A 22,765-nucleotide genomic window follows, 5' to 3' on the forward strand; every position below is an offset into this window, starting at 1 on the left:
CGCTTGGAGACATCATACCAATTGGAAGAGGCCAGGCACAAAGGTGACATACTATATGATGGCATTTATCTGAGCTATCCAGAAGAGGCAAATCCACGGAGATAGAAAGTAGATTAGTGGTTTCTAGGAGTTGGGGTGACAAGAAGTTCAGGGGTGATAGCTAAAAGGTATGGGTTTTTTTGAGGTACTGAAAGTGTTCTACAATTGATTGTGGTAATGGCTGCACACTTCTGTCATTATACTGAAAAGCATTGAATTGTACACTATTTTATTTTTATTTTTTTGGCTCCCAGGTCTTTAATAAGGGGCTTGGGAGGGGGCAGGCTGTCCACTGGAGGTGGCTGGGAGGAGAGGTCTCTGCAGCAGTGTACACTTCATTTTTATTTATTTAAAATTATTTTTTGGGGGAGGTAATTAGATTTATTTATTCACTTATTGTAATGGAGGTACTGGGGTTTGCACCCAGGACCTTTGCATGTGAAGCATGCACTCCACCACTGAACTATACCCTCCCCTCAAACTGTATGCCTTAATTGGGCAAATTTTATGGTATATGAATTATATCTGAATAAAGCTGTTACCAAAAAATAATAAAATAAAAAACTGACCAAGTGGTGAGGAGTGGGGATCACTCTTTGGAAGGTATTTAACCGTAATGAGAAGAGGAGAAATGGGAAAACAGATATATCCAGCAAGAGAGTGGGAAGGGCTTTTAACCGAAGACAGCTTTGTGTACCTTGGCTGTTTTGACCCAGCCTTGAGGCAGCTGTCATCTGTTCGTTCCCTAACTGATGCCATGTTTGTGTCATTCAGATCTGCGGTATTCAAAGATCTCTACGACCAAACCTCAGCCCATTCCCAGAAAGCTCTCTATTCCTGGATGACTGGGGTCTTGCAGACATCCTCCAACGTCACTGGTGAGCCCATGCTTTGAGTGGGGGACCCTTCTGAGGGGGAGTCCATCCTTCAGAGAGGTGCTTCATCTCAGAAGATACGGATTTGATTTAATTGTCCCTCATAATTTTTACCTCCCTCAACGTCTGAAAAGGATTTGATGTGGCTTGTGGAGTCAAACACACACCCCATTTCATCGATGCGTTTTTCATGCGCTGAAGTCTCTGCAGGAAGGATCATCTGTATCTCACCATCAATGTCCTAGTTTCTTAGTGGAAGGTAAATCATGACAGCATTCCTTCCAGGCAGAGGAAGCAGCAAATACAAAGGCCCTGAGGTGGGAATGAGCTTGGTGTGTGTGTGAAACTTAGAAAATGCCAGTGGGATTGGAGTGTAGCAGGTGCCAATCAATCCTTTTCCTGGAATTAAGCTCTGAGATTTGTATAGGAGAGGCATTAAACAACGGAATAATCAATGTCTTCAATGCCCAGCAGAACTCCCTCTGCCTGATGAATAATTAGGGCCTCCAGGAATCTGAATCTCACACTGTGTAACCCTGAGAAAGTCACCCAACCTCTAGAAGTCCTTACTGCCAGAATTTTTTTTTTTGGTGAAGGGGAGGTAGTTAGATTTATTTATTTACTTTAATGGAGGTATTAGGGATTGAACCCACACCCCCTGGAACCTCCTGCATGCTAAGTATGAGCTCTACCACTGAGCTATACCCTGCTCCCTTTTTAAAATAAAAAAGAAAAATTTCCCCCCTTAATGGAGGCACTGAAGATTGAACCCAGGACCTCCTGCATGCTAGACATGCATTCAACCACTGAGCTACACCCTCCCCACTGCCAGAATTTGGAGACAGATGCTCCTAAAATTCTTGTATGTTTCATTATTAAATCAAAGTGAATAAAGATAAATTTGGGCTTTAAACTTTTTTTTTTTCATGAAGTTCCTTGAGGTAGCTGGAAATACTTCGGACGTCAAAACTATCCCAAGTTTGAGGATGGTTGGTGACTACACCACAGGGTGACTGGGTCGCTGAACTCTACAGACGCTCCCCTGCTTCCTTCATTTTTCCAAAAATGCCACCAACACAGTGCTGTTGTGTGTAAAAGTCTTACTGAAGGATTGGGAGGTCATGGCTGCCAATTCTAGCTCAATGAAACTTGAAGTTGGATCCTGGTCATGACTGTTCTTGAAGCCCTGCTGACATTCACTGAATGGGAGTTTCAGATTTCCCAGAGAGCCCTCTGGGAATTCAGATAAGGGAGGCAGTCCTGCGGGCTAAAGAGATGAGAGAAGACTTTAGGGAAGAGAAAATATTTGAGCTCAATCTTTTTTTTTGAGCTCAATTTTTAAGGTAGGGTTTAGAAGCAGAAGGGTTAGGGGAAAGGCATCCAAGCTGATGAGAAGGACCCAGCCAAGAGAGCAAAGATTTGTACAACATCTGGGATGCCTACCAGGAAAGACGAATGGTTTGGTTTGGCTCATGTACAGACAGGAACATGGTGATAATCAATAAGGAAGATAATAATTGTTACTGGTAGTAATAAAAGAGTCCAATATATTTCAAGTTGGTAACTAAATAAACTAAAAATGAAACTACATTTAAGTATTAAAAATAATCTGAATTTCTAACAAGTTCCCAGGAGGCGCTGAGGCTGCCAGTCTAAGGGTCACGCCATGGAGTAACAAAGCGGTGGGCACCTGTCATTGCCTGTGTATAGCATAGCATCTCATAGGGAGAGGTTCTCAAAAAGTGGTTGTTGAATGAATTAATGAATGCAAAAAGGAGGTCCTGACGTCAAAGATGCTTTTGACTATCACATACCAGTGCACAAACTTTTATTTAATTATTTACTCATTTATCCATTCATTAATTTTTTTTTGCAGATGACTCTGTTTCATGGGTCAGTGCAGAAAACTTATGGATTCTGGGCAGATATATGGTTCACCTATCACTTGAAGAAATTAAGAAAATTTGTCCCAGAGAAGTAAGTTGGAAAAGTACATTTACATGTTCCCATCACAAATACATCTGGGGTAAGATGGGTTCTCTCATGTTCATCCAGCCAGTCAAGGTGCCCTGGAAATTGGACACCCCGCCTCAGCTAAATATATCTTGAACATCTAAAGGAAACACTTGGAATAAAGTCTCAAGCAGTCAGTCATCGGACTGCGTTCTAGTGTAGAAGAGCTAAGAAAAGAGAAAGAATTATGGACAACTAAGATAGCTCTGATGTGAAAAAACATGATCCAAAGAGAATGCTGGCTGTGAACGAAAAATCGTTTAAGGGTAATTTTGTGCTTCAGAAAGGGCTAGGACACTAGTTACAGAGTTTCTGGTCCTCGGAAGCTCGAACCCAAATGAGAAGCAACATGGATGAATAGCTACTCCTATTTATGGTTATGTTTATTGATAGCTACTTCAGCATGAGCAGTGATTGGATTTCAACTCGAGTTTACAGTGGAGAAATGTACATATTCAAGGTTACTGTCTCTCTCCTACTGACGCTGGCCCGGCGACACTAAAATCCCTTGAGTAGCATGGTTCTGGAATGCAGCCTCCTAAGAGTGTTGCCAACAGGGAGGCATTCATTAAGAGTTTGGGGCTTGCCTCCAGTTTTTATCATATGTGCCCTGACTTCCTCCTGGCCAGCTTGTGCGAGGACCGGTTGACCCAACAGTATCTGGCTGTTACGAAACCACAGAGGCAGACCTGGATTCCTCTTTTCACCTAGGAGGCTGGGACTGTTTCAGACGTCTCTCAATTTTATAATCCTCAATCATAAAATGGCTTAAACTTCCACTTTACTCTCCCAAAGTTGGGTGAATTTTAGGAAGTCAATAGAGTTTCAAATTTATTTTTAATAGTTTTAGACCAGTGTTTTTTTTGGGGGGTGGGGTGGGGGTAATTAAGTTCATTTATGTATTCACTTACGGAGGCAGTGGGGATTGAACCCAGGACCTTGTGCATGCTAGGCAAGCGCTCTACCACTGAGCTATACCCTCCCCTACATAGAGGTTCAATTCTTAGGAAACTGGGCCCCTTGTGGGGAATTTCTGAGATCAAGAGGCCATTAGCAACATTTCTTCATCTTCTAAAAATGTAGAGAAAGGAGGTAAAGCCACAGAGAACCAACACTAAGAGGGAATTTTATATTTATATGGACGAAGAGTACACTCCACGAGGGAGAGACAACTTTATGAGTCCTTTAAGCACAGAATACCAGTGCGTTGGAATACAGGAGACCTCGGTGTGACACTTTTGGACACACAGGCAAAAAGTGAAGAAGAGTAGAAAGAATTTGAATAGCATATTATATATGTTTACATAACCTAGGCATGTTATATATTATGTAAATATATTTCCATATATATTATATACATATATGCAATTTTGTTGTCTTACAAAGAGAACACACACTTTTTTTTTTATTACCTGAGGGTCATTTGTAAACTGATTCATCTATGAAAAAATTCTGATTCCCCAAAGCAAACAATTTGTGGGTCACATTCTCTGACCTCAATAAGACAAATCTAGAAATAAATGTACATATATTAGCTTTAAAAAAGTACAATTGCTCAGATACTAAAAAAAAAAAAAACTTTTCTAAATAACAGTTGGATCGAAGAAGAAACCCAAGCAGCAGTTAGAGGCTGTTAAGAAACCAATGGCGAGGAGAAATGGGCATCTCCAAGTGTCGGGGGCGGGGCAGCACAGGACCCCCCCCACCCCACCCCAGGGTGGAGTGGCAAGGGGCCACTGCAGCCTTCCTCACTGCTCTTCCTGTCCCTGTCCCCCAGATTGGGCTATTTATCAGCTATGACAACGCCACCAAGCAGCTGGACACAGTTTATGACATCACTCCTGAACTGGCCCAGGCGTTTCTGGAGAAAATCAGCTCCTCCAGCTTTGACATGAGGAACACCTCTACCATCCACAGGCAAGGAGCAGGGATCTCTGGGCCTTCGGAGCTGTTCCCCAAGATGTGATCTAAGCATCGGCTTCCTCTGAGCAGCAGGGGAAGGAGGTGGCTGGTCCACGTCCTATGTCTCTGTGTATGTGAGGGAGGTGTTTCCCCAAAGAGACCCCTTTAAAGAGGTTATGAAGTGAGGAAGAAAACAAATGCTTTTTTAAGCATCTCCTATGTGCCAGACACTTATGCAGTCTTAGCAAGTGCTAAGATTCTAGCTCTGAGCATGGAAATGGAGCGTTTTTAACACTCCTCCTTTCCAAGGTAAATGTGTAATTTCCATTGGGTTGGGTTGAGTATTGGAAATAGCTTGGGGGTCCCCGTATTTGTGAACCTCTTTTTATCTAGACTCTAGGTGGGGAACCCCGGGATGGGATCAGCTCTAGAATTTAGTGATTGTAACTTGATCCCCCTGGAACCGTTTTCAGCAGGGGAGGTGACCCCAGAAAGGGCTTGAATGTCAGAAGTTGGGATGTGCAGTAAGGAGGGGTGGTGAGCACTATTCACACACCTTCTCTCCATCTCCCAGGGCTTTATTGTCAAGGTGCTTCCTCTGATATCACCATATTACCTTACATTTTTTCAAAGTCATTTGCAGAGAATATTCTTATATAAAATGATTCCACCTTCCTCCTCCATCCTTAGTAATTTTCACCCATTAGCATGGGTCCCATTTTTTTACGGTTACACAAAAAATAGATCCGTGGTTAAGAACAGGTGACCTGGAGCCAGACTTCATTGGTCTAATCCTGGCTCTGCCACTTACAAGCTGTGTGATCTTGGCCGTGTTACTGCTCTTCTCTGTGCCTCCATTTCCCCATCTGTAAAATGGGAGATAATAAGGTGCCTACCTCATTAAGATCCTCGTAAAGATTAAGCACAACTGCAAGTAGCAAGTGCTTAAGAAATACTAGTTACTCTTAACATGGTTATTAACATTCAGTCTTTACTTCCTCCGAGTCTTCTTTTCTTATCAGACATGCTTTCAAAGTCTTTTCCAGACCTGGTTGCTCTCCTGTGGTCATGTCTGAGTGTGTCAGTGTCTGATCATGGTCAACCAGGGGGTCCAGCCTTGCTAAGTCAATTAGATTTCATGCCAATGCTAAGAGCATCCACTGATGAGTAAGTGCTTAGTATCCACCAAGAAGTATGCTAAACAGTTGTGTCTCTTCTCATTTAACCCTCACAGTACTCCTCATCCCTTCATTCATCGTATTAATTATGATGCGCTATGATGAACAAAGAAAATCTCCCCATTAAAAGCTTAGAGAGGCAGGGTGACCCTGTACAGTAGTACAGAGTGTGTACTGCACAACTGTGTGCCGCAAACTTGCAGAGAAATTAATAACTTGCTGGAGGTCAGACATCTCATAGAGCTGGGCTTCAAACTCCAGTTGGCCTGAAGCTATATTCTTAGCCATTAGGTGTTGTGCTTCCAGCTAGATCCAGGGTTCAAATCCCATCTCTGCTCCTACATTGTTTTGCCTCCTGTCTATGTTTTTTCCCTTTTGAAGTCATCATTACCTAGGGATATTGGTTGTAAAGCATCCTGGAAATAAATCTCTGCCTCAGAGAATCCATCAGGGTGGACAAACTCTTTATCTCTGTATGAAAAATGGAGGTTTTTCTCTGGCTAAGTGGGCAACATGCTTTCCTTGTGCCCCTTAATGGCCCAGGAAGAGATGGCATAGTTGGTTGGATCTAGATTTAAGGCCCAGCATCACTACGTGCCTTGGACAAGTCACCCTTGATCTCTTTGAGTCTCAGTTTGCCATTCTGTGAAATGGGGCTAATGAGAGCATCTACCTTGCAGGGTTGTTGTGATGAGATAATGCAGGTAAAGGGCTCAGCACAGTACCTGGTACGAGGCAGCTGCTTTGACTGTGACTCTCTTGGGTCTAACTGGGGTGGGGCTGTGGTTGTGGCCTCTGGGTCTGCGCCCTCCACCAGCATCCCTTATCTTCTCACACAGGCTGGGGCTGCTGGTGTGTTTCTACGATGATCTGGAGTTGCTGGACGCTGCCTTGGCCCAGGTCCTCCTTCACCAGATGATCAAGTGCAGCCACCTGAGGGGCTTCCAGGCTGGTGTTCAGAAGGTGCAGAAGGGCCCATAGCCTCGGCCTCAGTTTCACTAGCCGGAGAAATGGGGAGAACCATCCTGCCTGGCCTTTGAGAGGAAACACGCAGGGTTAATCAGGATCTAGGTCCAGCCACAGTAGATGGTATCCCAAATACTGGGATGAGCTTAAAATGGGAAGAAACAAGAAACTGTAGAAAAAAAAAACTTGCATAGATCAAAATTCAGTGAGATCAGCCACCTCAAACTTAAATGTGCATACGGTTGCTTGGGTCCAGATTTAAAGTCTGGTTGGGGCCCGAGACTCTGCATTTCTAGCAAGCTTCCAGGTGATACTGAGGCTGCTGGTCTGGTGACCATGCTTAGCATAGCAAGGAGTTAAAACAGTGGTTCTCAAACCTGGTTCTATGTGAGTAACACGCCCCTTCTCCCAGGCTCCAACCCTAGAGATTCTCGTGTTATTGGTCTGGGGTGTGGCCTGGGTGTAGTATGTTTTAAAAGCTCCTCTGATGATTCTAATGCAGTCAGAGTGGAGACTCCTGGATTAGGGTGTATTTATTGAGTTCCTGGACCAAAGGTTTGGACAAGTTGGTACATGTGAACTCTCATTTCCTTCCGCCATCCATCTCTCTCTCCTTTCTTCCCTTAAAGTCTTAATTCTGCCTGGCTTCTCTCATTTCGTTTTGTCTTTCTCAATTTTTGGCATGGGGTGGGGGTGGGAGAGGTGATTAGGTTTGTTTGTTTGTTTGTTTGTTTATTTATTTATTTATTTATTTATTTATTTAATGGAGGGACTGGGGATCGAACCCAGGAGCTCAGCTAAGCACCTGCTCTACCACTGAGCTATCCCCTGCTCCCCATCTTTCTAATTTTTTTTTTAAAATTAAGAAGATGACATGCAAGCAGTATTCAAGAACAATTTTGGTAACTCCATCAATAATTTCACTGCAGTTTTTCACACATAACCATAAAGTCGCCGGCCCCATTTGGCATTTGACATAATAATCATTGTTTTGGTCAGTGCATGTTTTTGTTTTCCAGGAAAAGAATCCCCTCCAAGCAAGCTCAAGCAAAAATAAGAAAATAAATGTATTTTTAAGGCCACAAGGGTAGCTGTGACCAACAAAAAAGCCAGATACAATTAGATATGAGAGAACCCTTTGGAATCATCTAGGTCAGTGTTTCTTGAACCTGAGGGTGCATCAGAATCGCCTGGAGGGCTTGTTAGAAGCAGCTTGGCAAAACACCCATGTCCTGAGTCTCTGATTCTGGAGGGCCAGGGTGGAGCCTGAGAACCTGCATTGCTAACAGCGTCCCAAGTGATGCTGATACTACTGGTGGAGGACCACACTTTGAGAACCACTGCTCTAGGCCTTTCGCAGATGTGGAAGGCGATCTCTACGGGAGAAACCCAGGAGCGGTGACAGCTGTTTCTTTCACTTTACTCTGCTGCCCCCCAGTGGCCATTTTGGTATCGTCTGGAACGCTTGCGTGTGCTGGTCTGACGTGAATGTGTATTGTTCATACAAATTCAGGTGTTTAAACGTGAACCGTTCTCGTATTTTTGGACAGAGGTTTTGTTACAACAAATGAGTTTATCACCTTTTTTTTTACTGGTAGCAGTTGGGAAACTCACTTGACTGTAACTGGACAGGAATATTATAAAAAAATAATTGAGGGGATCAACGATGTGTGAAAACGTGTCTGACATAATTTCAAATGAAAAATACAGAGCAAACAATTGCACTTCTGCTCATATCACAACTATGGAAATCTACATACTGTAGTTTATTTATAAAGTACATATTTATAAAGGCATAAGAAGTCTTAGAAACATACACACCCAATTACTAATCATAGTAATTTTTTTGAGGCAGGATTTTCAGGAGGCCTTCACTTTCTTGTTACTGTTGAGAATGATGTTTGCACAGATTATATATTATTATGAACCCCCCTGGATATTTCAGGAAAGAAAAATAGCCATAAAGACAGGATATAGAGTTCACGGTCACTGAAAGAAAGTAGATGCTCTGGGAGGGTGGTGGAGTCATGGGTGAAGAGGACACAGTTTCCTTCTGCCATGCTTTAAGGTTGATTTAATAACAAATTAATATTTAAATGAAGCACAAAGTGAATTCGTGCCCTATGAAGATCAAGGCTAGAGGAGGTGGCATTCTCAGTGGGGCGACTCATGGTCTGGGCTCGGCAGGAGTCCCTCTCCCTTTAATGGGGCGGGGTGGGGTGAGGGGGCACCCCAGGGTATAGCCTGCTTGCTGCAGACCCTCATCCCAGCTTGCTCCCTCCTAGCTCAAAGCTGACCTCCTGGAAATCGCCACGGAGAACCACACCCTCAACGAGACTCTGGGCTCTTTGTCGGATGCAGTCGTGGGCTTGACCCACAGTCAGCTGGACTCCCTCTCCCCCGAGGCTGTGCACAGCGCCATCTCCACCCTCAACCAGGTCTCGGGCTGGGCCAGGAGCCAGGTCATCATCTTGTCTGCCAAATACCTGGCCCAGGAGAAGGTCAGTTGGAGCTTTGAGCTCTATTTTAATGCCCTGAGACCCACGGGCCAGTTATACACACACACAGCAGGGGCTGCCAATCAGTAAGAGCACAGTGCCAAGGAGGTGGACCTAGATTCGAGCCCTTGGTCTGCCAGTGACTAGCTGTACGATACTGGAGAACTGACCTAACTTCTCTTTGCCTCAGTCCCCCTATTTGTAAGATGGGGATAACAGTAGCACCTATTTCGTAGGATTATGTGAGTCAGGACACAGGAAAAGATTGGAGCAGCCCGACCACCCATGGCGCAGATTACGCGCTCCGTGAGGGTTAGCTGTCGCTGAGTTAATCATTCCGTCTTCCCCCAGCAACCCTGTAGATCATTTTCCAGGTCATTCATGTGAGACACAGAGCACATAAGGGGATTATCAAGGCCACAAGAAAGGGTCAGAGCTGGGATTGAACCCGGGGCATCTGGCTTCAGAGCCTGCTTGCTTAACTCCCATGCTAACTACCTCCGTGACGGTGCAGTATCACTGCCCACCCATTCTTACTTTCTATCTCAAAGCCAAAGGAAGACCTTTCATCCTGTCCTTTCCAGACTTATGGTGACTTTATTTTGAAGGCTTTGCAGACCTTCTGTTTTGACTGGGGCCACCTGGGGCCACCCGGACATTTCTCTGTGAATTTGATTTTAGGGAGCTGTCTCGTTTCTCCCAGCCCTGGGCCACATGGCTCCTTCCTAGTGTCCCAAATCTTTCTACAAAGGGGTGGGGTGACTTTTACTAAGAAGCCAGAGCTCAAAAGGTCTTGCCTTCTTTGGGGACAGTAACAGACTGTCCATTCTACAGAGAATAACTAAAGGAAACTACTCAACTGTTTTTTTTTGTAGAACCAAAGAATGTCCCTGATTATATTACGTTTAGCATCTTCACTCCAGAGGCAGGCTGTCAGGGCTGATATCTGTTAGGGTGGCTAGCTGCAGTCATATTTATCATAAACTATCAGGCTCACATCCTGAAACACTTTATTTCAACTCAACGCTTCCGCATGAAGATAGATGAATGTGGGGCTTTGCTATGTCAGATGCCTGTCAGGTGACCTACTGAGGAAAGTGGGCTGTTTCAAGGCCCCGTGAGAGGGGGTGGGCTGGGTAAGCTGAGAGCCCCATGACCTACTCGAAGGTTCTTGCCTGTTGTTGCCAACGTGGGCCTGATGTGATGTTCAGGTTTTTTTTTTCAATAAAGCAGAAACTCTAACCTGGATTTTTGTGGGATTCCTCCAATATTTAAAAAAATAATTTTTCCAGCTTTTTTTTTTTTAAATTAATGGAGGTACTGGGGATTGAATGCAGGACCTCGTGCATGCTGAGCCATTTCCCTCCCCCGCAGGGGTTCCTTCCATTTTTAAATGTTGTCAGCTAGTTCAAATTAAACACAGAAAAGCCCACTGCCTCGTCAGCTGTGGCGCATGGGTCACCACTTTGGGATAGTTGTACTGTGGCCTCGGATAGCATGGTAATTCCCCCAGGGGAGCAGTTACTCAGTGTCTCATGTTTTGATACTTAACTCTCTTTCCTGATAGAGGGAGAAGGGGTCTGGGAGGGCAGCCTGTGCCTTGCTCACTGCGGTGCCCCAGCACCCATCCCGACACCCGGAATGCAGTGGGGCCTTGTAAATGTCCCAGAGGTGGAAGGCGGGAGCTGGGCCTCACCGTCTTCTCGGCCGGCGGCCCCCAGGTGCTGTCCTTCTACAACGTCAGCCAGATGGGCGTGCTGCTGGCCGGGGTCGGCACCCAGGCCTTCCACTCCATGGACCGCAGGGACCTCTCGCAGCTCCTGAGAAGCACCGTCTCCCTGCACATGTCCGACCTGTCGCCTGCCCAGCGGCAGGGTGTCCTGAGCAAGGTGAGAGGAAGACGTTTGGTCCTCAGCCACGTGGCTCACCCTGTGTGTGCTTTTGGGGTTTTGTGTGGGCTGTGACTGTGGGTGGGGTTGTTCTGAGCCTGGAGAATGCCTTCTCCTGATGCCCACCTTCCCTCCTGTCCTGAGAAAGCACCACGGGTCACGCTGTAGTTTTCCCAGACCCTAGTGCTCTCTTATCTCCCCAGCCAGTCGAATCTGGAAACCATTTTTTTTCAGTTAGGTTTCTTGCTATAATAATATTTTAGAAGTTTTGTTTTTCAAATGTTAAAGTGAATCCTGAAGTCCCCACAGGGCTTGTGAAAGCCCCTCCATCCATTCTCCAGAGCCATGTCCATGCTCTTCTTTCTCTCTTGGCAGTGGTCTTCTGGGCATCCTACTCTATCATACTCACCCTGTCCAACGGCAAAATCTGTTAAGAAACCAAACCTAGAGGGTTTGGCCTAAAATACCAACACCTTGCAGTTAGCTGTAGCACCTACGGTTAGATGAAAGAGTGTGGCTTTTGGAACAAGACACACTTGAGCTTGAATCTCGCGTATCAGCTCTCAGCCCATTACTCATTAAGCCTCAGTTTTCTTACCTATAAATTGGGAATAAGAAGAGCCCCACCCCCACCTCCCTGGGTTGCTGAGCAGACCCGGTGGATTTCATTGCCCATGAAGCACAGGACACAGTGCCCGGCTCTGACCCCCAGCTCAGTGCACCTTCTCCAAGGTTGTTGCTGTGTTTCTTCTCACTCTTGGCAGATGATTGAAGCGGGAGATACCGCCTCAGGTGTTGCGGAAATACAAGGGGCTTTCTTCAAGGAAGTATCTCTCTTCGATTTAGGGCGGGAACCCCAATTCAACTCCACAGTCCTGAAGGAAAAGCAGCTTCGGAGGAGTCAGGTACGACCTCGATGCCCGGAGATGGTGCCTGGATTTCTGACTGTCTTGTGGGAAAGGTCTGCTCTAAGGTTAATTTGGTAAAAGACACTGATTTGTGTGTGATTAAACCCAAGAGGCAGAATTGTGCAGTGTTAAGTTAGACGAAATCTGAGTGTGAATTCAGGGGCTGCCGTCTACTAACTGTGGGCTCACGGCTTCTCTTCCTGCGACCTCGGTTCTCTCATGTGCAGAATGGGGATCACGTCTCACGAGAACCACACGTAAGGGCAGTTGTGACCCGGGTTATAAAATGCGGCCAGTGCTGGGGCCGCGTGGGAAGAGTTGGCGCTGTGGACACCAGTGCGTGGCCTTGGAACTTGCCCCGAATTGCTTCTCCTTCATTCACTCATCAGTGGGGCACCTGCCCACCAGGTGCCTGGTGCTGCGCGTGGTGCTGGTAGCGTAGAAGTGAACCAAACAGCGGGAAACCCCTGCCCTCGGGGAGCTTCCATCCTAGCGAGGAAGACAGACAGCACGCAATTAGTGCTCTCTTAGACAGTAGATGACCCCTCCAGCCTGACCCACCCGTCTGCGCCTACCCTGACCCCATTTAAGGGACCAGCTCACCACCCTGCCCCACCTTGAGAGCTAGCAAGGGAACCTGTCACTTGTTTGAGCTCCCTTGTGCTGCATCACGGGTCCCAGCACAGCCCTGCCTGAATTTCTCATCTGGACTCTTATCAATTTCTATTGACTAAAGAGTCCAAGAACCCAGGTCAGTAACACAATTTGCCCCAACTGCGCATGCATGTAGTTATTTTTAGCTCTTTTTAGTTTTATTGTATTCTGTTGCTTGAGGAAGCATTTGTCGAGGCGTAAGCACTCCAGTAGAGGGTCCCAGGTCCCAGGTCCCAGTCTGTCCTCAGATCCTGTGCCCAAGGAAATCTCTGGGGCCATACAGAGAGCACCTGGAACTTGCCTCCCCTGCTGCTCCTTTCGTCTGGGCTCAGCTGCCACGTCACAGATGCCTCCGCCCAATGCCAGCTCGTAATCTATTCTGTTTGGGGAATTACGTTCGAAGTTTCAGAGTCTACATAAATAGATGAATGTTGTGCTTGATCACGTTTGCAAGTTAGGTGTTCTGTAAAGCTACATTCCTTGAAACAAACGACCCCCCTTCCTACCAAGTCTTGGTCTCCTGGAGTGCCCGCCTGGGAAGGCTGGAAGGGAGGCTGCTGTGAGCAGGAGTTACTTTACTGATAGAACTTTCTAGCCCGTCCTGGTCTATTCATCCCTCTATTTTGCTTCGTGGGGTGCTGTGTGTTCAAGGAACCAGCAGGTGGGCATGTAAATAGGGGCTATGGGGGGTCCTCAACTGAGCAGAGGGCCTCTTAGAGTGCAGGAAGTGGACCTCCAGCCCTGCTGGCCTGGCTTTGTTCCTTATCCACCTCCTGGAGCACTGGGATCACGTAGGGTGTGAGCCTGTGGGCTCTGCAAATACTGGACACCAGTTCAAATCCTAGCTCTGCCGCCTAGCAATTGTGTGGTCCTGGGGAAGTATCAAAGCCTCCATTTTTCCATCTGTAAAGTGGGAGCATGGTGTGCCTTCCCCACGGGACTCTTCTCGATGAGTCAGCGCTCCCTCAACGTGGCAATCATCCTCTTCCCTCAGGCCTTGTTCCTGTATGAGCTTCTGTCAAAGACGACTGGGAGGCCAGCGGAGCTCCTGAGGTAGGAGCCTGGGGCTGGCGAGCCCTTCGGAGTCTCCCTCCCGAGGAGCCTGATTTCCCTGGAGGGAGAGTTGGACGGTGGTCCTGCCTGCAGCCCGGGTCAGGCCAGATCTGCCTTCTCTTGCTCCTCCTTGCCTCCCTCTTCCCTGCCCTCGTTTTGTTTTCCAGTTCAGGGCAGCTGGTCAAAGGCGTGACGTGCTCCCACGTGGATGCCATGAGCGCAGACTCCTTTCTGGCTCATTTCCAGTATTTTGAGAACAACTTCTCTCTGCTCTCACCATATCAGGTACCATCGGAGCACTTCCCTGCTTCTAATTCTTTCTCCCTACCCCAGTTGCCGGGTGGATTAACTGCAGTGTCTTAAGAGATTCGAGCCAGGATTATCCCAATGCAAGTGATGACATGGGGCCAAAGATTGAGCCAGGTTTTCTCCAATTTCTTTTTTAAAAGCTCCACAACCCCACATCTCTGCAGACAGAGTTTCAGCAGATTGGTTATTCCGTATGCAGCTTTGAACCTCCAAATACGGTTGGAAGGTATACCATTTGCATGTTCACAATTATGCTCGCCTGGGACTGCAGGTCATACCCTCACCTAAACTTTCTGTCCTTCCCAGGCGTAGCTTGGAATGGAAGCAATTCTCTAGGAGCATTTGCTTTTCCATTTAAAACTTCATTTCTCAAACAGTGAAGGAGACTCTTTAACCCTGTGGGGAGACCAGGGGCAGTAAATGACTTTCACTGTATCTAAGTGAGTAAAAGCAGGCCTTGGAAATAGCGTTCGGACTACAGAGAAAGTCTGCTATCGACTTGGGGAGTTTTTGGTATAGATAAAACATCTACATGTAATTTAAAAAACACAAATGAGCTCACACTGTACACAGTATTCTGTTTAAATTTATGTCTCACACACACACACACACACACACACACACACACACAGAGTAAATCTTTCTTATGGAAACAAGATAGTTGCATAGTACTCAGTTGTATGAATATACCACGATTTACTTAACCAGTCCCCGAATGAGGGCCGTTGACTTTCTTGCAGTTATGAATAAGCCTTCTCAGACTTAGATTTGTGTGTGCATTTTGTTATTGCCTCAGTTTCCTCATCCATAAACTGGGTGCAATAGTGGTACTTATATCATAGGGTGTTCTCTTTAAGTGAACATATGTAAAGCACTCAGAACAGTGTCTGACACACAGCAAAGCACAATCTGTGTTTGCTCTTATTATTATTGGGCTAAATTCCTAGAACTGCTTTAATCTTTCAGATTAACTGTTTGGCGTGGAAATACTGGGAAGTTTCCAGGTCCTCTATGCCGCCCTTCCTCTTGGCTGCACTCCCGTAAGTGAATGTCAGTCCCCCTTTCTGGCTCAGCAATAAGATCAGCGAGTGTCACTGAAGCCAAAGTGACTCTCTCCACCTGGCTTTTGATGAAGAACCAGAGGCAGAGTGGAGCGTGCCTTCAACGGTTCAGTCCTTGAGAACCAGGATTTAAATTCTGAGCCCCACATCGATATTTCAGACAGATTTTTCTGGCTTTTTCTTGTTATTTAAAAGCCAAAGCCAAAGCCAAAGTAACCCCAGCCTGAATGAGCGAGTGCTGGTGAAGCAGGTCACATCTGGGCTCGCCTCACAGCTGTGCCCAGGCTCCAGGGGCATCAGAGCTGATGCGAGCAGTGAGGATTTCTTCTAGTGTGGGTTGGTGTTCAGCCCTGGGGGACAACCCTGCTTTTAAAATATGGTCTGGATACTGTTTTTCTCTTTTCCTCTTTATTTCCCTCTCCCTTCTCTTGCTGCCATTGTCTTCATTCAATTAAAAAATTATTTATTGAGCACTTACTATGTACTAAATTCTTCAAGTTAAGTAAATTTTCCCCTTATGAGAACTTACAATCTAATGGAGGGAAAATAGACAAGCATGAAGCCACTTACAATATCAAGTAGATATTTGGTTGAAAGTGACAGAAACTTAGCCTCAAACTAGCTTAGGCTCTAAAAGGTAATTCTGCGTTTGGGTAACTGGAAATTTCAGGGATGGACTTCAGGCATGTCTGGATCCAGGGGCTCAAATGAGAAGGCCAGAGACTTAAGGGATGGTCAGATCAGGGAGGGCTTGTGTGATGCCCTGGGGGTGTTTTGCTTGTATTCTGGGGACAGATTTTTTTGTTTCAGAGAGATCATCATTATTGCCTCCCAAAGGAGAAAAATTTAATTTCTCCCCAAGGAGAGAAATTACATGGAGTAAGATTTTGTTGAGTAGGATTGAGCTTTGGTGGATCACAAATCATTGTAATAACTCAGATGTTTTCCCTACTTTCTCCCTCTCCCTGAACCAAGTTTCTTCCCCTTGGGGGCGATGTTGCCCCTGCGGAGAATTTACAGTCAAGAGCTGAGAGGAGAGTTCTGGGCTGGAGTTGACGGAATTAAGAGTCATTTCTCTTGCTCTCTCCACTCTCTCCTTATTTTTTCCCTCCCACTTTCAATTTTATTCTCTCTCTTTGTCTCTTTCTTCTTCTACTTTTTTATTTCCTTTCTCCTCATCTCCGCTCAACCTGTCCATCAGTCAACTTCCGTTTATGGAGATCCTAGTCTCTGATCAGGCTGCTGGGGCAGAGAAGAGGAGCATGATGGGAAGTTTGTTTCCCACTAGTAGGAGAGGAGCATGATGGGAAGTTTGCTTCCCACTAGTAGGAGAGGAGCATGATGGGAAGTTTGTTTCCCACTAGTAGGAGAGGAGCATGATGGGAAGTTTGTTTCCCACTTGTAGGAGAGGAGCATGATGGGAAGTTTATTTCCCACTTGTAGAAGAGCATGGTGGGAAGTTTGTTTCCTGCCCTTAAAAGAGGAAAATGATGGGTAGGAGGTTTGCTACTTGCCCAAAGAAGTCAGAACATCCCAGGGGAGAACAGACATATAAGGAACACCCCTGTGATAAGCCCGTGGGCATGCATACCCTGATTTCGGGGACAAATGCAGAGCAGGCACTATTTTGCTTCCCTGGTTCTCTTCATCTCTCTCTCCAGGGCTCGCTACCTGGCTTCTGTCCCAGCCTCCCAGTGTGTGCCCTTTCTGATCAGCCTGGGGAAGAGTCAGCTGGACGCCTTGGTTTTAGATTCCCACAAAAAGAATTCTGTCCTCAGAAAAGTACAGCAGTGCCTGGTAAGGAAACTCTTCCTGGGGGACACTTTCACGGGTACCCCTTCCTCTCTGGGCATCTGTGGCCATCCTGGGGAGCCCCCGGGGGTCTGGCTGGGCCCTCGTGCCTGTGGTGATGGCCGGAAGTCTGAGCTGTGGGTCTCAAAGCTGGCTCTGAGGCCCGGGGTGGAAGAGTCTTGACCATTGGTTCTAGAGATTGCCATTCCGGGACCTGAATGAGGGGAGTCTGCTCTGGAGGGCTGGAATGAGCACAGTACACAGAGTCGGGGTTCTAGACGCATCTCTGGCAGTGATTGCTTATGTGGCTTTGGGCAAGTCACTTCCCCTCCCCAGGCCTCAGGCTCCTCAGCTGTAAGATGGGTGCAGTAGCACTTCCTTCATAGAATTATTGGGGACATGAAATAGGTCATCTATTGTTTACTGACAGGGCCCGAAGGGCAGGCTGCCTTGGCATTAGCTGGCAGTCTCTTTATCTCGAAAAAGTGGATGATATTAGTTCTTACCTCTTATAGTCACTTTGAAGGTGAATGGATTGAGGCCTGGGAACCCTTAGAACAGTGCCTGGCACATAGCAAGCATCCAATAAATGTTAGCTATCTGTGTCATTTTGAGAAAGAGCTTTGAAGGCTTTCAAGTGCCATACAAACTTTGAAGTGCTGTTTCTATCACTGCTGTACTAGTATTATAATGGCCACTGAACTCTGGGGTATCCTCAGAGCAACAACAGTGAGACCACAGCCTCAGTGACTGAGCGATCACGATGCACCAAATCTTCCATCCCCCCTCCCCGCCTGCTGCCTTGGGGTCTCCCAGACTTCAGAGGCCGGTGTCCCTGGGGTACAGTCTGGCCCTGCACTGTCTGTATGAATCCGTGGCAGGGTAGGTGATTCAGATCCTGGAACTTTTACAAGGTTTGGGGTCAGGAAGTGTTTTAAGGGATCACGATCTTGAGCCCTGCGGGATCCTTCCGTCAGCTCCGTATATCGGTTTCAGAACCACTCCGTTGCTGACGAATACACTGTGGACATCCTGGGGAACTTGCTCTGTCACCTGCCGGCCGCCGTCATCCACCGTGGGGTGTCCCCCAGGGCCTGGGCCACCGCCCTGCATGGCCTCAGAGACTGCCCAGACCTCAGTCCCAAGCAGAAGGCCGCGGTGAGGATCAGGCTCCTGGAAGAGCACGGGTGAGGTGGCCGGGGCTCGGCTCCGCGCGCTGGGTGGGCGGGTGTGCTGGCGAGGAGACCCAGCCCTGGCCCTCCTGCCTCAAAGCAGACAGTGTCTCCCACTTACGATGAAGTTAGACACTTCCGTTTATTCTGGAAACGTGACCTTTCTTCTTTTGGCCTCAAATTCCCCGTCAAATGAGAACAGCCGCTGCTCTGCAGGCCTCACGCGGTTGTGACCAGTACATCTTGGCATGTGGAAAGGGAAAGAGGCGTGAAAAAATGGTGCTTTGCAAATGCAAGGAGATACTATTTTTTGTTGTGAAACAGCACCGCCAATAATAATAATGCAAATAATCGCGGCACTGTCAGCTCTGGGCGAGTGAGAGCTCTCTGGGGGGAAAACAGAGCTGTTCTTTCCCGTGCAGAGTTTTCTAGAGTTAAGTCAGATATTTGAATAGGGTTTAGCCATCAGTCAACAGTTAGCCAACAAACGATTTGGGGGTAATTAATGTCCCAGGCACTTTCTATCACACAGAGTTGAAGAGCTGGGACTTGGGAGCCTGACTCTTTGGGTTAAAATTTTGTTTCTATCATCTGCTGTCTGTGTGATCTGGAAAAGCTACTCAGTCTTTTGCTCTTAACATTTGCATGTGTAGGAAGGGGGCAGTGACAGCCGGTAGGGCTGTTGTGAAGATCAGCTGAATTCATGCAGGCAGAGGACTTACAACAGTGCCCGGGACAGAAGTTCTGAGTACGTGACAACTGCTTTACGACCAGGAGGGAAGATGCAGTGGCTGTTGTTAAGTGTGACTCCTGCCCTCACGGAATTTAGAGTCTAGTGGGATAAACTGTTAATCAAAGAGATAAAGGGAGGCTTTTTGGCCAGGAGTGACTTGCCTTGGTCCTAGGAGAAGGGTTATCACTGCTAATTGGGCAGACCTCCTCTAGAGCTGTCACCAAATATAGTGTGACCACTTCCCAGTAGACACTTACGGTCCCTATGAAAACAACAGTGGATGCAGGGTGAGTGCTTTTATTATCCTGCCAAGTTCAAGAGGAAATTTCATCTTGCCGTAAGAGAAGACTGTTACAGTAATTCAAAAGGAACAAATACATCATCACCATTCTGTTGAGAAAAGGGAAGAAGGAAACACTCTGATGCAAATGACAGAAATTCAATAGTTCAATTCACACTAAAAAATGGGAGTTTATTGAGGTTAGAAATGGAACGTAATGGAAAATCCTGGTTCAGACTTCAGGCATGGCTAGATCCAGGTGCTCAAATGATGCTATCAGGAATATGTTCCTCCCATCCCTCAGCTCTGTGTTCTTGGGTGTGGCCTTTCGTTTTCTCCATTTGGTGATAGGAATGGCCTCCAATATCCTTTTTACTGCGAGAGATACCAGAAGAAAGAGAGAGCTTCTCTAGTCGGTCCATCAGAGTTCCCAGAGATGACTCTGGTTGGTCAGCCTGCATCACAGGCCTATTTGCTTGGTTTGGGAAGTGGGACCATGTGATTGGCAGCTACTCCAGGTAGAAATATAGTCTTTTCGAAAAGAAAAAGAAGCTGGGGGACAAAGGCAGCAGCACTGTGTTTCAGTTTACTGCTTGCTGTCTCTTCTTAGGCTCCCCCAGAACTGGACAGCCGAGACTACAAAAGACTTGGGATCCTTTCTGGCACTTTTCTCAGCAGATGAATTAAGCTCTGTTGTCACCAAGGTACCTCTGTGTTCCGTCTTTAGAATACTGAGGGAGTTTGGAGGGGAGAGAAGGTGTGGTTAGTGATATCCCCTTGGGTTTGCTGCCAGTTTGTTTTTCTGGAAACTTCCTCCCTATCTCAAAGAGCTCAGATGTTTCCAGGTCCGCTCCAAGATGTCCAAGGTTCAGGAAAAGGAAGTAAGGCAGAAGCTTAAAGTACTCTGGGCCTTTCCAGGCAGCTGTGCACAGCCTGGGAGCCGTCATTTAGCTGCCGCTCTGCTGTGTGCTTCCCACATGCGTGCCCGTTCGAGGGGTCCCACCCACCAGCACCACTGCGCGTGGCCATGTGATCACATGGGCAAACGTATTCAATCCAAAACCAGATCTTTACTGAGCATTGCCTTTAGGTCTAACATTCTACTTGGAGTAACTGTTCAAGAGTTAGACAAGGCCAAGGGGCACGCCAAGTGAGCACGGGCTAGTCATCTTCTGCTGTGTGACAAAGCCACACGATCTCCCTGGCATGCAGCAGAAAGCACTTATTTTTTGCTGACTGGTCTCTGGGTCACTGGGACACCTCTGTTTCCTGAGTCTGCCTCTGGGGCCCAAGCTACCTGGAGCTTGTTCTTCTTACCATTAAAGTCTGAAACTCCATAAGAGGGAGCACAAAGGGCAGCCCTCCTTAAGACCTGGGCTGGAGAATGGCCAGCTGTCACTTTCTAGTGGCCAAAGCAAGTCACATGACGAAGCCCATCTCAGTGGGGCAGGGGTCTCCTTCATGCAGGCAGAGGGTCAGGTAGGAGGTGGTGATGTTTGCTGAACAAGAGTCAGGTTGACCGCAAAGCACATCCACACACGCTCACCCCTGTACTCACACATGCAAGGACAGAGGCCAAGGGTGAGGGAAGGGGCTGTCAATTATATTTATGATGCTTTATTTCGTAAGCTGGGTGGTGGGCACATGGGTGTTTTGTTGTGTTATTCTCTCAACTTGTTGTTTTAATGACTGAAATGTTCAATAGACCAAGTAATACATGCTCCTGGTTAGAAAAATCCCAATTATACCAAAGACCGTAGGAGGAAGAGAAGTGTCCACCCACGCCACTAGGTCCTGAGATCCCCTAGGTCTCTCCTCAGGGGCGGTTGCTGTTCCCAGATTCTTCTGCATCCTTTCTGAAAAACCTTCCTCCTGCTTTACGTGTTCTCCCTTTAAAAATACAAAATGGAAAGTACTCTTCTGTGCAGTTTGCTCTTTAAGTTAACTATTGCTGGTGGGGTATGGCTTAAGTAGTAGAGCACATTCTTAGCGCGCACGAGGTCCTGGGCTCAATCCCCAGTACCTCCATTAAAAAATTAAATAAATGAACTTAATTACTCCCCTCACCAAAACAAACAAAAAAAAGTTAACTTTTTATCTGAGAGCAGTTGCTTGTGACCTTAGCTGCACATGAGAATCACTGGGGAGATTCTAAAATGGACGGATACACGGCCCCCACCCAAGACCAACTGGTCTCAGGATTTCTAGAACGAGGTCTGGGTATCTGTGGATTTCCTGGGTGCTTCTCACCTGCAGCCAGGCCTGGAAATGACTGGTTTCGACTGTGACTCTGATTCTGAAGATTAGAAGTATATATCCTGGGTGACTCTGGGGACATGCTCTTTGGGCAACTGGGACACAGTGACCCATAGTTGTAGGGGAGACTTTGATGAATTCTCTGGACTCATGGACAGATCTACCTTAAATATCCTGAGTCTTGACAAAGTGTATCAGTTCTGGATGAGAGATGGCACCTTCTCCAGGGCCACCAGAAGCCACCACATTGTTGGAACCCAGAGATAACTCTCTCCTCCTCCTTTTTATAATACATATAAATTAAATAAAAATTTAAAAGCAATATGGAGGGATAGTGTATAGCTCAGTGGTAGAGTGTGTGCTTAGCATGCACGAGGTCCTGGGTTCAATCCCTGGTACCTCCATTAAATGAATAAATACATAAATACATAAATAAACTTAATTATCTCCTTCCACCACCAAAAAATTTAAAAACACTATCAAACCAGAAAGGGGTAGGCACACCTACAATTACAATAGATATTACCAGATTGCCCTGGAAATGATGCACCATCTAACTAACATTCCCACAGAGAAACAAGTATGCCTGTCTGCTACATCTTGGCCAGCATTAGGTGTTATTATTTTATTTTATTTTTGACAATCTGGTGGGTGAAAAATAATATGTTTTTATGTTACTGAAGATATATTGAATTGTTATTGAGGTTGGGTATCATTTTATATGATTCTTTGTAGTGGCTAGGTTAGTTGGGCTGGGGATTAAATTTATATGAGAAGCTGCTACAGGCATACCTCGGAGATATTGTGGGTTGAGTTCCAGACCATTGCAATAAAGCGACTATTACAATAAAGCAATCACATGAATCTTTCTGGTCTCTCAGTGTGTATAAAAGTTATATTTACACTATACTATATAGTCTGTTAAGTGTGTATTAATGATTGTTCATTCCTCCTCTTTTGCCTTCTTTGCCCTGCAGTTCCCTGACATCCTTCAACAAATAGCTTCCAAGATGGCTGGGACCTTGCCCCCCAAAGAGTTCCTCTGGGCTGTCTTTGAATCTGTTCAGAACAGGAGTGGGGAGAGCCCCAGCTCTGACCCCAGCCCTGGTGAGTGTTTTGGGGGTATCTGGTCCCCTGCCCTGCGCAGGGCTTTGGCCGAGTCCCTGGTATCAAGAGGACACTGGATGT

The 22,765-nt window shown here is 46.5% G+C and overlaps 1 protein-coding gene across 1 annotated transcript in view; it reads left to right on the forward strand.

Annotated features, from left to right (window-relative positions):
• OTOA (otoancorin) overlaps positions 1–22,765 on the forward strand; it is a 47,044-nt gene that overhangs the window by 7,999 nt on the left and 16,280 nt on the right. The window contains exons 8-21 of the mRNA XM_072942146.1: positions 814–917; positions 2,791–2,891; positions 4,705–4,889; positions 6,847–6,970; positions 9,259–9,474; positions 11,193–11,360; positions 12,125–12,265; positions 13,917–13,975; positions 14,143–14,260; positions 15,251–15,324; positions 17,007–17,142; positions 18,133–18,323; positions 19,932–20,025; positions 22,555–22,684. Of these exons, the coding sequence (XP_072798247.1) occupies positions 814–917; positions 2,791–2,891; positions 4,705–4,889; positions 6,847–6,970; positions 9,259–9,474; positions 11,193–11,360; positions 12,125–12,265; positions 13,917–13,975; positions 14,143–14,260; positions 15,251–15,324; positions 17,007–17,142; positions 18,133–18,323; positions 19,932–20,025; positions 22,555–22,684 (1,841 nt within the window). The remainder of the gene's footprint in view (positions 1–813; positions 918–2,790; positions 2,892–4,704; positions 4,890–6,846; positions 6,971–9,258; positions 9,475–11,192; positions 11,361–12,124; positions 12,266–13,916; positions 13,976–14,142; positions 14,261–15,250; positions 15,325–17,006; positions 17,143–18,132; positions 18,324–19,931; positions 20,026–22,554; positions 22,685–22,765) is intronic.

Source organism: Vicugna pacos, chromosome 18, assembly GCF_048564905.1.
Source record: "Vicugna pacos chromosome 18, VicPac4, whole genome shotgun sequence".
NCBI classification, from domain to species: domain Eukaryota; kingdom Metazoa; phylum Chordata; class Mammalia; order Artiodactyla; family Camelidae; genus Vicugna; species Vicugna pacos.